The sequence below is a fragment of the Choristoneura fumiferana genome, chromosome 9 (genome assembly GCF_025370935.1).
Source record: "Choristoneura fumiferana chromosome 9, NRCan_CFum_1, whole genome shotgun sequence".
Lineage (NCBI taxonomy): Eukaryota > Metazoa > Arthropoda > Insecta > Lepidoptera > Tortricidae > Choristoneura > Choristoneura fumiferana.
Window position 1 is genome coordinate 15,354,326 of NC_133480.1, and position 13,032 is coordinate 15,367,357.

The 13,032-nt window shown below is 36.9% G+C and overlaps 1 protein-coding gene across 1 annotated transcript; it reads right to left on the reverse strand.

Annotated features, from left to right (window-relative positions):
• Positions 1 to 3,823: 3,823 nt before the first annotated feature.
• Positions 3,824 to 7,563, reverse strand: LOC141430863 (uncharacterized). Its single transcript, XM_074091723.1, has 2 exons — positions 7,348 to 7,563; positions 3,824 to 6,890 (listed from the first exon to the last, which is right to left on the reverse strand). The coding sequence occupies exon 2, from the start codon at positions 6,873 to 6,875 to the stop codon at positions 4,275 to 4,277; it is 2,601 nt and encodes an 866-aa protein (XP_073947824.1). The 5' UTR covers positions 6,876 to 6,890; positions 7,348 to 7,563; the 3' UTR covers positions 3,824 to 4,274.
• Positions 7,564 to 13,032: the final 5,469 nt, after the last annotated feature.

Sequence of the window (13,032 nt, forward strand, 5' to 3'; positions counted from 1 at the left end):
CCCGAAAACACTCCCATAGCAAATCTCGTGAAATCATTAGAGCTGTTTCCGAGGTTCCCTGAAACAACGCGGATATTAAAAATGGCTCGTTTATAAAACATACCTAAGATGTAGTAAGGAAAATTATCTAGTTTCATTAAAGCGTCAATGTCAATTTTTCGCGGTATATACTTACATCGTCCAGTGGACTGCAGCCCTTATTGTTTATTGTCTTGCGTAAGGAAAACTCCGACTTTTATAGAAAAGTGTTGCTGAAAATTTAAAATGGAATCCGAGAGAACTTTGCCAAGTGAACTGTAATAGGCCCTTGACGCCCTACAGTTATTATTTAGGAGTCGCTCTTGATTTCATCTTTCGACGTTTAAGATTGAGAATATTCGCTCTTTACTTATTCCGAGCTCATCGAGAATAAAAAAAATGTTTTGCCAACTACAATTTCGAGTCATATCGAACAAATTGTTCATGTACCATCAGCCAAATAAGTGGTCTATCAATTTTTAAACACAGTTCCTATCAAATAATATATGTCGCTAAAGACGAAATTCAAGTTGACAGACACGGCTATTGGCATTATTGTTTTTATGACATGCAAACGATTATCAACTTTAGGGTGGTAGACCACATATTTGGCTGATGGTACACGCGAACCAACTGAATCGTGACCTTTACATCGCATTACTTGAACAAGGGAATTTATCATGAATTTATTATGACACTTACTGTGAGTGCGTTCTACGGTGGGTCAGGAATCAAATGGTTCGACTGTACCAGGATGAAATCTTTGTGCCCCGACTGCTATGTCGACGTCCCATATTTTAGTCTTGGAAATAATAGTGAAATTGATTATTAAAAGGTCCCACACTGGCATATTATATTGAATCAGTTTTGTTCGAAACGGTAAACAGCTGTTTTAAAATGTATCTGGAACATTTTTACCCCGTGTGGTGTCGGGTTATAATTACACCTCTCCATTCTTCCGTGGATGTCGTAAGACGCGACTGGATATAGGTTAAGGTATAACGTAGGCGACAGGCTAGCAACCTGTCAGCTATTGTACCCTTTTTGTCAAACTTAAAATCTAAATCGATAAAAGTGGCCTGAAGCGGTAACGTTTGTATGCTCCGCCTACCATTTGGGAAAACAGTCGTGATGACAGGCGTGAGTTGAGTTAATTTGACTTAACACCGCCGCGGAAAATTCGTCGAAGAACTAAAGTCACTGACATATCTGGAAAAATATGCAAAATTGGCAAATGGCAATGGGGAGGCACATCGCTCGAAGAACAGATAACCGTTGGGGGAGTAAAGTCTCGAGTGGCGACCACGAACGGAAGACGAAGCGTTAGCAGCCCTCCCACAGGTGGACTGACGACATCGTGAGAGTTGCGGAAACCGGTGCATGCAAGTGGCGTTGTCGTTCATTGTGGCGTTCTAAGGGGGGGTCTTTGTCCAGCAGTGGACGTCTTCCGGCGGATGATGAATGATGATGATGGATGATGATGACACGCCTTTACGTGATAGAGTGGTCTTTGGATGAGGATCCGTAGTGAACCTTCACGATGCTTTCTTGGAAAAATAGTGTAATAGTTTTCCATGTCTTCCTCACCGCAGAGCTGGAGTCCGGAGTTCATACTCGACAATAGAGAGCAATGCTTCTCATTACGAAATAGGTCCTTAGTCGTCTCTTACAGTCAAGGGAAGAGATGAATCTGTCTGAAGTATTCTAAAACCGGGATGCCAGACTACCGTGATAGAAAACAATTAATTATTAAATTATCGACACAGACTTAATTACTCAAATGTACATACAAATACTGACAATCTAAAGGTTATTTTATTCACCAGGTGGCCGGAGTTGTGGGAAGAGCCGACGTGCTAGCCTGTATATTCTTCCTTTCTTCGTTACTAGTTTATCATAGGTAAGTTCTTCATATGTTTAATATTAAGAGACTTTGCACACCGCGTTTTTAAAACCGCTTCGTCGACGCGCCTTTTAAAATTGCGCGTTGGCAGCGCGTTTTTTAACCCCGACGCAAAAAGAGGGGTGTTATAAGTTTGACCGCTATGTGTGTCTGTCTGTGGCACCGTAGCTCTTAAACGGGTGAACCGATTTGAATGCGAGTTTTTTGTTTAAAAGCAGAGTTTCTAGCGATGGTTCCTAGGCATATTTTTATCAAAATCAGTTCAGCCGTTTTTGAGATTTTGAACTTATAAGGTTATTCTTTTCATAAGGCAGCCATACAACCTATTTGCGTGTCGCGTTTGTATCGACACAAACATATTATGTCGTAGCGCGTTTTAAACGTTGTGTGCAAATGCCCTTATGTCTCTAGACTTACTGCTTGAGTTATCCGGAATTAACTGGTAAGAATATTGAAATTTAAGAGCCTATGTGCCATTCCCACTGTCCAGCTATCTACATACTAAATGTGATACCGTCCAGCTGTTTTGGCGTGGAAGGACAGAGGTTTTTCCGAACCGGTGGTAGATTTTTTGACATTCATAAGTGCTTGTTATAACGTTTGAATGAATAAAGATATTTTCACTTTGACTTTGACTTTTGACTTTGAAGAGATACATCAATTGGTGTCAAGTGCACCTTGATATATATTTACTATTTATTATTATTACATAAACCAAATTTAGTATTAATAGTATAATAGGAGTCATATTTAAACCCAAAAATAGAAAGCTTACTCGTGATTCGACTCCAAAATTTCCCAGATGTTATCCTTAACAACATAATCGAAGGTTAATTGAATCTAAATTTCTGAATCTGGAGCTGCCGCCACGTCCCGGTAAAAAGTGAAACGAGAAAAATAATAACTTTAATACTTATTAAGGCATTAGGTAATTAATCTCCGGCTGTGCTAAATTCGGAAACTTTGATGCTTAGTCGACCTTTGTTCGGGTTTCCCAGACGTTTCTAGTCTCTGGCTTCGATTCAGATGTTTTTGTACCTTGATACGAGTAAACAGCTAGTTACAAAGACGAAACCTACGCCAAATTGTTCATTTATTCGCGGCTTACTGCAATGTCACTGTCACTGTGTAAATAGGTCATTAACCAACAAAAAACAAACAAAAGAAAAAGCAATTAACTAGCTTGACCATTTGTTACAGACCTACAAGTAATAAGAAATGCGTGTGGCTAAGCATACTACTTGGTGCTCTTAGTATGCTGGCTAGGAGACAGGTGTCACGATACTACTGTTGAATTTAGCCTTCGACTTCTATAGGTGTTGGCCGTTCGTAAAAGGTAAATGTTTTATTCTGTTAACACTAGAACACACGCTGATGTTCTAAAATCTATAAAGTCGCTATCTAAACATTTGTTAAAAAATATTTCTAAAGCCAAAACAGTAAAATTCAAAAAGTTGGACCACGTTAACCTAAGTCAGCTATAGTTGGGGTGGATAGGTTTTAACTAAATGTAACAAACTTCAGCTGCCAGATTTGGTACATTCAAGGGTTTTTAACATTTTCAATATTTGAAACACCAATTGACGTTGTCTAGTGTACATTTAGTTAAATGGGCGAATCAACTATTTTACCGACACTTTCAGAAAAAAAATATCGAAATTTTGTTTTTAAAATATATGCTAATATTGTCTGTCTGGTGATGTTAAACTATACACAACATATTCTAGTTTTATATACTAGAACGGGCGCGACCTCCATATATATTTTTATCAAATTTATGGAAAAACCAAAACTAACCTGGAAAAAGTGTATATTGCGTTACTTGAATGAAGCTTTTCAAATGAGAGAAATAAAACAACCTTTTTATTTATTTTTATTTTTATTTAAAATACCCATGCATAATCAAATATTTTGGCATAATCAGTCTTTATGTAATGTTCACATTTTAGGAATAATATTTATTAATTTGTCTGTTGTGTTACCCATGTGACATTATAATATGAGATTTTTCTTTTATAAATCAACTTCACACGTATTATGTAAAAATCTTTCTAGAATCGTATTACAGATCTTAAAACAATTTGAATTAGTAAAAAAAAATCAAATATATGTTAATAATTACCAGCGTAATTGTCAATATTTTACTTCGGAAAATTGGGACCTAAGGTAACTCCTGAGACAAAATTTGGTAACACCTGAGACATTAATCTTAAACACAGAATATCTTTCTTACAAAATTTAACAACAATTATTCTTTTTGCAATAAAATTAACACAATGGCAATAAGTAACAAAAATTAAATCTAAAAAAAGTTTAACAATGAAGGAATTGTGATTATATGCAATCGTCTTAACTATTTTTCAAAAATGCTGATTGATTTTCTGAAGTGATGATAAATTCGCCGACCTTTTATCACTACAGCAGGTGCTGGCAATATTTCAATAACATCTTGGTAGTCCACGTAACTTATATCTTGCTCATCAAGACGGAATATCTTTGCATCTTTCTTCCCAATTACCCGTAGAAACATGACTTTCACTTCTCCATCTTCTTCAACAGGAGTCAGAGCTTTGCAAACATACGAATACTTCTTTTTTCTGGAATCATCCGTGTAAACATTCACATGTAGAAAATCACCAATCGCAATTCGGTCTGAGCTAGTGGAAGCTTGTGGATTATCGGTTTCATTAAGTAAAGTAGTCGAAGAAATCATCTCCCTAGTATTTTCTTTATTGCTCCTTACAGCAGGCATTTCTTCGCCGTCAGTATCCGAAGAACCGTAAATAGTTTTATAAACACTCGACCTTGGCATTGTATTCTGAACCTCTTTAAGTACGGCATGGGAACTAAGTGGCATATCGTCGTCTGAAGAGTCGTGTATTCTAGTTGGTTCCATGACGCTTGTGCTGTAAATTTGTGGATTAAGACAGTCACAGAAACCGTTTTTGCCTAATCCACAGAAACATGATAGGTTTCTATACTTCAAAGTATTACGATTTTCCGTAAATATTTGGTGAACTTTTAAAGTTCCAATCAGTCTTGGGATTGTTCTTGGTAATGAATCCTGAATGTCTTTAATACATTGTTCTTCTATTAAGAAGAGCTTTATTTTGCTGGTGTGTTTCAATTTCTCAAAAAACTGATCAGCATTTGAAATATCATGCCCTGTTGCTATTATTTTGTCAGCAGTACGCTTCAGGAATCCACCAATCCCATCTGCTGGGCCCTTCCCGTGCCCTGCTTCAAAGAATGACCAAGTTACTGCCGCAAAACCGAAATCGAAATATCTGGTGCACAGCAAATAAAAATTTTGCTTCTGGCGATACTGGGTGGACGGGCCATCAGAAAAGAAATGTATTGTATCAACCAATGTATATTCCTTTCTGATCCATTGCATAATAGGCTCCAAATGTGCCCAAATAGCGGCAGGCTGGTGACAGTTGGATGAAGAGATGGTGCAGAAAGAGTGAGCTGTATATTTGGTATCAGGATTGAAAATGTATACCATAACAGTATGTAAAGAGACTTGCTTCCTAGATCCGCCGAAATGGTGAGACTGGATTTCTTCATGATATTTGCAATTAAAGTTCTCACTGAAGTCAACAACTATAGCACATTCATTGGGTTGGAGTTTGCTCAAGCATTCTCGAAAGTTATGGAACTGGATTTTTATATTGTAAACGTGTTTCTTGAAGGAAATCATATCTTTTTCAAACGTTTGCAAAAATTGTACACTATCTTTTACTGTCTCTTCTTTCACATTTTTGAAACATTTTACTTTCTTACCTTCTTTTTCGTAACTTTCTTCTTTTCTAATCCATTCACTGGATTTTATTGTACCTGTAATTTTCTCTTGATTATACTCCAATTTTTTGAATTTGCAAAGTGAACAATCATTGTACATACAACTTTGAGAATGATCATTGCAAACTGTTGCTTTAACAATCTCACTTAAATTATCCGTCTTTATAATTCCTTGTCTCTTTAGTGCTTGGGCCTTGTAATAAATGTTTGCATGAATTTTGCACAGACAGGTTTCGCGGGCGTCAATCGATTGTCTGACTACAAAAAATGGGCGATTTTTCGTAAAATAAAAGTACGAACAATTAATCGTTGAATTTTCACTTTTGAAACTTTTGTACAAATTTTTTATTGTATCTAACAAATACCTTTTTTGTATCTTTTTACCACTTCGCGTAATTGTTTCTTTTTTTCCAGCCGTAGCTCTAGAAATATCGTCACGCAGGAAGTATCTCTGTATTTTCTTTTTTAGTACCGTAATATCATTGCTGGACGTGTTTTTCTTTATTGTGTTCCTATTAATCCCAAATACTTCTTCAAGCAGCTGATGTTTGTTTCGAGATTTGTGTATTTGACTATTTTCAAGTACACTTTTCAATAATGTTTTCTGTTTGTGGCTTTTAAGTGATTGGTATTTATTTTTTATTGAATTTGCCAAAAGTTTATATTTACTATTGTCGTTATCATCTTCTTTATTTGGATTTTTGTTTCGAACTGATCGTTTCCTGTACTTTTCACATTTTTTCTTTAACAACTCCAAATCTTCTTTTAGTTTTTTATTTTGTCTGTATAGTTTGCTCCTATTTCTTTTTACTTTTTTACGACCTCGCTCCTTAGGTGGTGCTAACTGTGGTGATGGTGGTGGCGTTTGATTTATTTCGGCATTCAGTTCGAGTAATTCTGACACAGGTGTACTTGGTGGTGTGGCAGCTAAGACTGTTTGTAAATTTTTCTGTTTTTTGCGATACTCCCGCTGCCTAAGTTTCCAAATTAAATTAGCGTGTTTTTTCTCTTTAGGGGTTAAATCTTTCACTAAGCGTTTCGTTTTATGGTACAGCTCGCGATGTTTTTTTTTAGCTTCTTCATGTTTTTCAGAATTTTGCTTTAATTTTTCCCTGTACCTTTTTTGTTTTTGAGCTGGCGTTAACGGCATTGTAGCTGATGAAATCTGTAATAAGTAATTTCACTGTAAATATCGACTATTGCCGTTATAATTATTTTTTCTAGGTATGCGCGTTAATTCAAATAATTTTACGTGATTGAAGAACTTTTTTTATCATTCTTAAAGAAAACTGCTTCAAGAACACCCATGTCGAAGTCGCCATGTTTTGACTGATTAAAACTTGTTGTAGGTGTAGCCTCCCAGTATATATTAATGAAAACGTCTTTGGAGTTACCACTAATGTCTTTGGAGTTACCAGTAATGTCTTTAGAGTTACCAGTATTGTCTTTGGAGTTACCACCATAGTAACTCAGTATACTGGTAACTCCGTAGACATTTGGCCGTATTTTAATTTTAAAATTTATTACACTTGAAATAGAGTGTCTTTGAAAACATAAATGCAAATTGTTCATTCACACTCACAAAAAGCAATTAAAAAATAAATAAATAACGTAATAATTACCTGATAATTCCGGTAACTCAGTAGACAGCGAATAAACACACGCGCACCCGTTCCGTGCTCGCCGCTGACTGGCGGCTTGTCGGCATTGTACAAAGGACTGCCGCCACGTCGCCAAGGACACAACGACTCTTTGAAACGCCGCGTAAGAAGTACTGCCCTCTAGAGAAATAATACTACATTTTTTCGCAGTAACTCAGTCGACAGCAGCAAACGAAATTTCTGCCGGACAAGAATTTACTTTTTTTTTCTAAAGACGAATAAGATATTTTTGTTGAATCTAATTTAGAAACGTGTTATATTTATATTATATTAGCTAATTGTTTTTTATTCTGCTACAGTTCCATAGAAAATTATTGTTTTTAACTGAATGAAATAGTACTCCTAGTAACTCCGGACAGCAGTATTTTGTATGGGGCAAATGAAACGTGTACTGAGTTACCATAGATTTCGATAAAATTAAACTCTTTTTGTACAATATCATTTGTCTATAGTAATGCCCACTTATCTCGTAATATTTAATTCATATTAGATTGATTATTATGTATCAAGTCGACAGTATTAAATTCCATACAAGGTTCGGACAGCAAAGTGTCGGTATAATAGTTGATTCACCCACATACCTATCCAAACCAAGTAGAAAACGACTACATCAAAAAATTTCATATCAACACATAATGAACGGGTAACCATTTGTAATTATTATACGGTCAATAAATTCGTCGACAAACTCTTTGAACTTCGATCATAGCCGTGTTAATAGTGCAATATTCATTAATCAATATATATTTTTAAAGTACTTATTAAAATTCATTAAAAGAGCTAATATTTATTGAGGTATTGACGTATAATTTAATATGCTTACTTTGTTTGATCCTCAAAAATATTTTTTAATTTATGGTGACTCCATGGTTTTAAAAACACGTCATGCTTTCCAATATCTCTAGAATATTGCTTCCATTAACTGTGTATAACATAATAATCTAAGCAACGTTAGCTGTCTTGTTATCAGCTACTTTGACGCCATTACAGTATTATTCATCATTCTTATCCTTACTGTCCTATTCCAAGTAAAATCCACGCAAACATAACCATCTCATAACCCATTAAGAACAACATACACTTAACTTAAGTACCTTGTCCCACCAAACAGACGTCGTCAAAACTTCGATGTCGTCACGAACTTTACTCTGCACTGACATGGCGCTCCATATTTTATTTATAGAATGGAAGTAAAACAAGACGGCATTTACCGCCAAGTGGGACCTTTTAAAGTCTCAATAAAAGTCCAGAGCAAGTCTCTGGCGAATTTGAAAATGCACAGTGAAATTTGAACGGTTTTGTAGACGTGCATTTGAGTTGCAGGAGCCCGTAACGTTTAGCAATTTATAAATGGCGTTCGTAACCGAGTTGAGACTTGCAAGAAAAATCGTGCAAGTTGCATTACATTGCGAGGCCGTATAGCCGACGAGTTTGTAATGGTCAATCGAGCGCCGCAATGTAATGCAACTTGCACGATTTTCTCGCAAGTCTAAACTCGGCTTTACAGTATCAATGGTTTAAAGACGACTTAAGTTAGGGTAAAAACTAATATATATATATCTTTTTCTAGATCACTGTGCTCTCTGAAAATTGAGAAGAAATGTACGGGCTCTCAATACGCTCGGTGAAGGTGGTGGTTTCTCTAACGCTGCTTATATGCCTGCGGCTCGCCCTGCTGCAAGGGACTCTTCCTATATTTTCATCGCAGGATAACCCTGCGGCGTTTCATGGTAGCTTTTTTGTGAGGTAAGATTGCATTCTTGCAAAAATGCTTTTTTTAATTAAAAAATATAATTACCAGAAGCGTGCTTCTAGGCAAAATTTACGGAATGTGGGTTATTTTATATTAGTCCAAAGACAGAGTACGACCATTGCCCGCCTGTTTAGCCTCTCTCAATATTTGAATCAATTAAAAGTTGTTATCTTGTCGGTGTAACTGTTATTTATCTATTTCTTTTTGCAGCCTTTGTCTTTTTTAATATAATCCATTACCATAGTCGTAGTAGTCCTTCTTAATTTTATTTCAATAATTTAATCTACATCTTCCTATCTTCCTCATATTCTCAAAATCAGTAACTTAAATTCGCATCATTCTACGCTTTATACGTCCCATTGTTGGGCACAAGCCTCCTCTTAGAATGAGAGGGCTTGCGCTGAAGCTCCCACGTGGGCCCAGTGTCTTATGCCCTCTCCGTCTATTCGAACATAAAAACAAAGACGGCATCACATTTATCTGTCACTTAAAATTAATCAATGGAGTGGTGAAAGCGGTTAATTGTATTAACTGATCCCCAACAGGTTGATGACTTCTGCTACCTAGCAGCGTTCAACTGGTGGCTGCTGCTGTGTCCGTGGTCCCTCAGCCACAACTGGCAGATGGGCTCCGTGCCCATCATCACAAGCGGCTGGGACCCTCGGAACTGCTCACTTGCGCTGCCTTTGGAGCCCTTTTGTTGCTGTGCTATAGGTGTATAGCTGATTTAGAGGTTAGGCCATAAACCGTGCATTGTATTGTAATAACTCTTATCTTTTGTATTTCATAACTTGGTTTAGTCAATTTTCAATAACCTCAATAAGTTTCTTCTTCTTCTAGTAAATCTAAACCATTAAATTTGCCTTTAGTACTTGAATGAGAACTAAAGTCACCGACATAGCTGGAAAAATATGCAAGTTGAAGTGGCAATGGGCGGGCCATATCACTCGAAGAACAGATAACCGTTGGGGAGAAAGTCCTCGAGTGGCGCCATGAACCGGAAAACGAAGCGTTGCAGGCCTCCCACCAGGTGGACTGACGACATCGTGAGAGTTGCGGAACCGGTGCATGGAAGTGGCGAGATGTCGTTATTGTGGCGTTCTAATGGGGAGGCCTTTGTTCAGCAATGAACGTATTCCGCTGATGATGATGATGTTGATGACTTGAGTATGTAGGTACATAGATTTAAGATTTTTTCACGGCACAATCTACCACCCGTTCGGTAAAATCTCTGTTGAGAAGAACCCGGTAAGAAACCAAACGAGATTTTTTTAAAGGTTCAGAGGCATACGCCAGCAGTGATCGGGCTGATGCTGCTAGTGATACCGTTCGTGCCTGCCAGCAACTTGCTGGTGACCGTTGGATTCGTCATCGCTGAGCGGGTGCTTTACATACCTAGGTCAGTAATGTTAGGCTTGCTAGACCGAACTTAGTTTTAACAACACTATCGCAAGGTGCACTAGTTGGCCTTGTGAATTCTACATGTATAGGACTTGGGTCTTTCATTTTAACCCCCGACGTAAATAGAGGGATGTTATAAGTTTAACCGCTATGTGTGTCTGTGTCTGTCTGTGTCATCGTAGCTCTTAAACGGGTGGACCGATTTGAATGCGGTTTTTTTATTTAAAATCAGGATTTCCACCAGTTTCTTAGACACGTTTCGTCAAAATCGGTTTTTGAGATATTGAACTTTTAAGTGACAAAGTCGGGGGTTTTTTAAGTTAATATATATAAGATAAATAATCTTAAAGGGGTTATATCAGCGGGGGAATATAAGGGCTCACGCTAGGAAATGAGTTTTGTTTCTAGTACAAGTTTGCTTTAATCAGGGTCGCCTTTATCAAACCGATGTGGAGGACTACATAATAATGTTATACGTAACTACGAGTCAGTGTTTAAAGAATGTCGTCCTATATGTGTTTTTCGAGCTCCAACACTGAGCTGGCTACTAAGCCAGAAGAGACCAACTAAGCCAGGAAAACACCTATTTTCTCAGGAAGATATGTCCAGCGGTGGACATCCTACTCTGATATGATGATGATGATGATTTCTTATTGCAGTGTGGGCAGCGTCATTATTAACTGCGTACGGAGTCCAGCTCATGTGCTACTAAGCCCCGGTACCAAGGTATTCCTCGTGGTGGGCCTCGCCGTGCTAGCTGCCAGCGGAGTTGCTAAGACTTACAGAAGAAACGCGGATTGGCGGGACAGAGCTACGTTGTTGAGGTGAGTTTCGTGGGTACAGGGTTATATACTGCCGCCAACACACAACAGCGGCAAATAGACAAGCTTTTACTTTAATGCTCCAAATGGAAGAAATTACAGTGTGGCTTTACTTTAAACTTTTGAGGTCCCGGGTTCGATTCCGGCCGGGGCAGGTTTGTATGAATAATATGAATGTTTGTTCTCTGGTCTTGGATGTTTAATATGTATTTAAAAGTATTATATTTATCTATATAAGTTAAGTATGTTTATCCGTTGCCTATAGTATCCATAGTACACGCTTTGCTTAGTTTGGTACTGGTCAATTTGAGTTGTCAAGTGCCCCCCGTGTTATTTATTTGTTTTTAATTTAACACAAAAAACACGTCTCTGACATTAAAATGGCAATTCTAGATGAAGAGCGCGAATGAAAGAGAATAAAATACTTTGTTTGGTGCTTCCAACAGCTTGCTCTTTAGGGCCAGAACCATAAAAATAATATATTATATTTATCTACACCTCTGAAAAAACTTTACTTAACTGACTAATGTGCAAATATTTCAGAAACAAATCTCTCAATTATTAGAGCAATCTCCATATCGCAATGCCCAGTAATGGCCGGCGCCTGAACCAGCTAATCTCGTTTTGACAGCTGTCATTTCGTGCTGCGGCCATCTGTTAACTGCTGATAAGTCTTACAGGATAGGCTTGTTGTATGTTTGGATATTTTTAAGCTTGCAGTGTTCATTTGGTTCTCGTAGGCTTTGTACTGTCAAAAATGTGTGACAAGGTCGTTAAGTGGCTACGTTGTCAATACCTACGAGAGATTTACATGTAAGTAGTAGTGAATAATGTTGTGCCATCGTATTTGCCGGTAAATTTCATATTTATCTTGTTTCCTCAGCTTCAGTAAACTTCAGTATGCTAGTTGAGAAAGTAAGATAATTACAAACTTTTCGGCCAAATACTCTGGAAAGCGTTCCTCAATATCTATAATAATATTCATAAAAGATTTTTTATTTACTAAGAGCGAGTTTAATATTCATTGTTGCGTTTGGGATTTGCAAATAAAATAGAAGCTTATAAAAATAAGTTACTTATTTTTAGTGATAAATAAAATAAACGTAAATATGTGCATCGAAACAACTCTGATACAATTAGGTATAATTATGATAAGTAAAATTTGATACAAATACTTTTATTCGATTGAATATATTCAAGTGATCACAGACTAATTTCATTTTTTCACGTTCCGAAACTATACTTACTTATATTTTGAGTAGGTACAGTCGAACCATACTTTAATGTCGTGGTGAGCAATGAAATTATTTTAATTCATGATATGTACCTCCGCAAAGTAACGCGTGATTCAATAAATTATTTAAGTATAATCTATTTTAAGTTGAAAATAACGCCAATCTGTCGTATCGTTATAAATTGCACAAAAATTGAAAACATTAACGTATTTACTGCTTCCACGTTGAACTTACGTTTTTTGGCAATAAAAATAATATTCTAATGCCGGCTATACACGTTCGTAAAGACGCTTCATGCAGTTTTACGAGAGAATTAAAGCCGTCCACAGACGTTCAATGAATTTAGTTTTAATGGTGCGGTTGTAAACGGTGTTCGCAAACAGATGGGATACACAATGATTCATATTTCGAATTAAAATACAATGTATTCGCAATG

Coding starts and splice junctions, on each gene's coding strand:
- LOC141430863 (XM_074091723.1), bottom strand. CDS start 6,875: ATGCCGTTAACGCCAGCTCAAAAACAAAAAAGGTACAGGGAAAAATTA.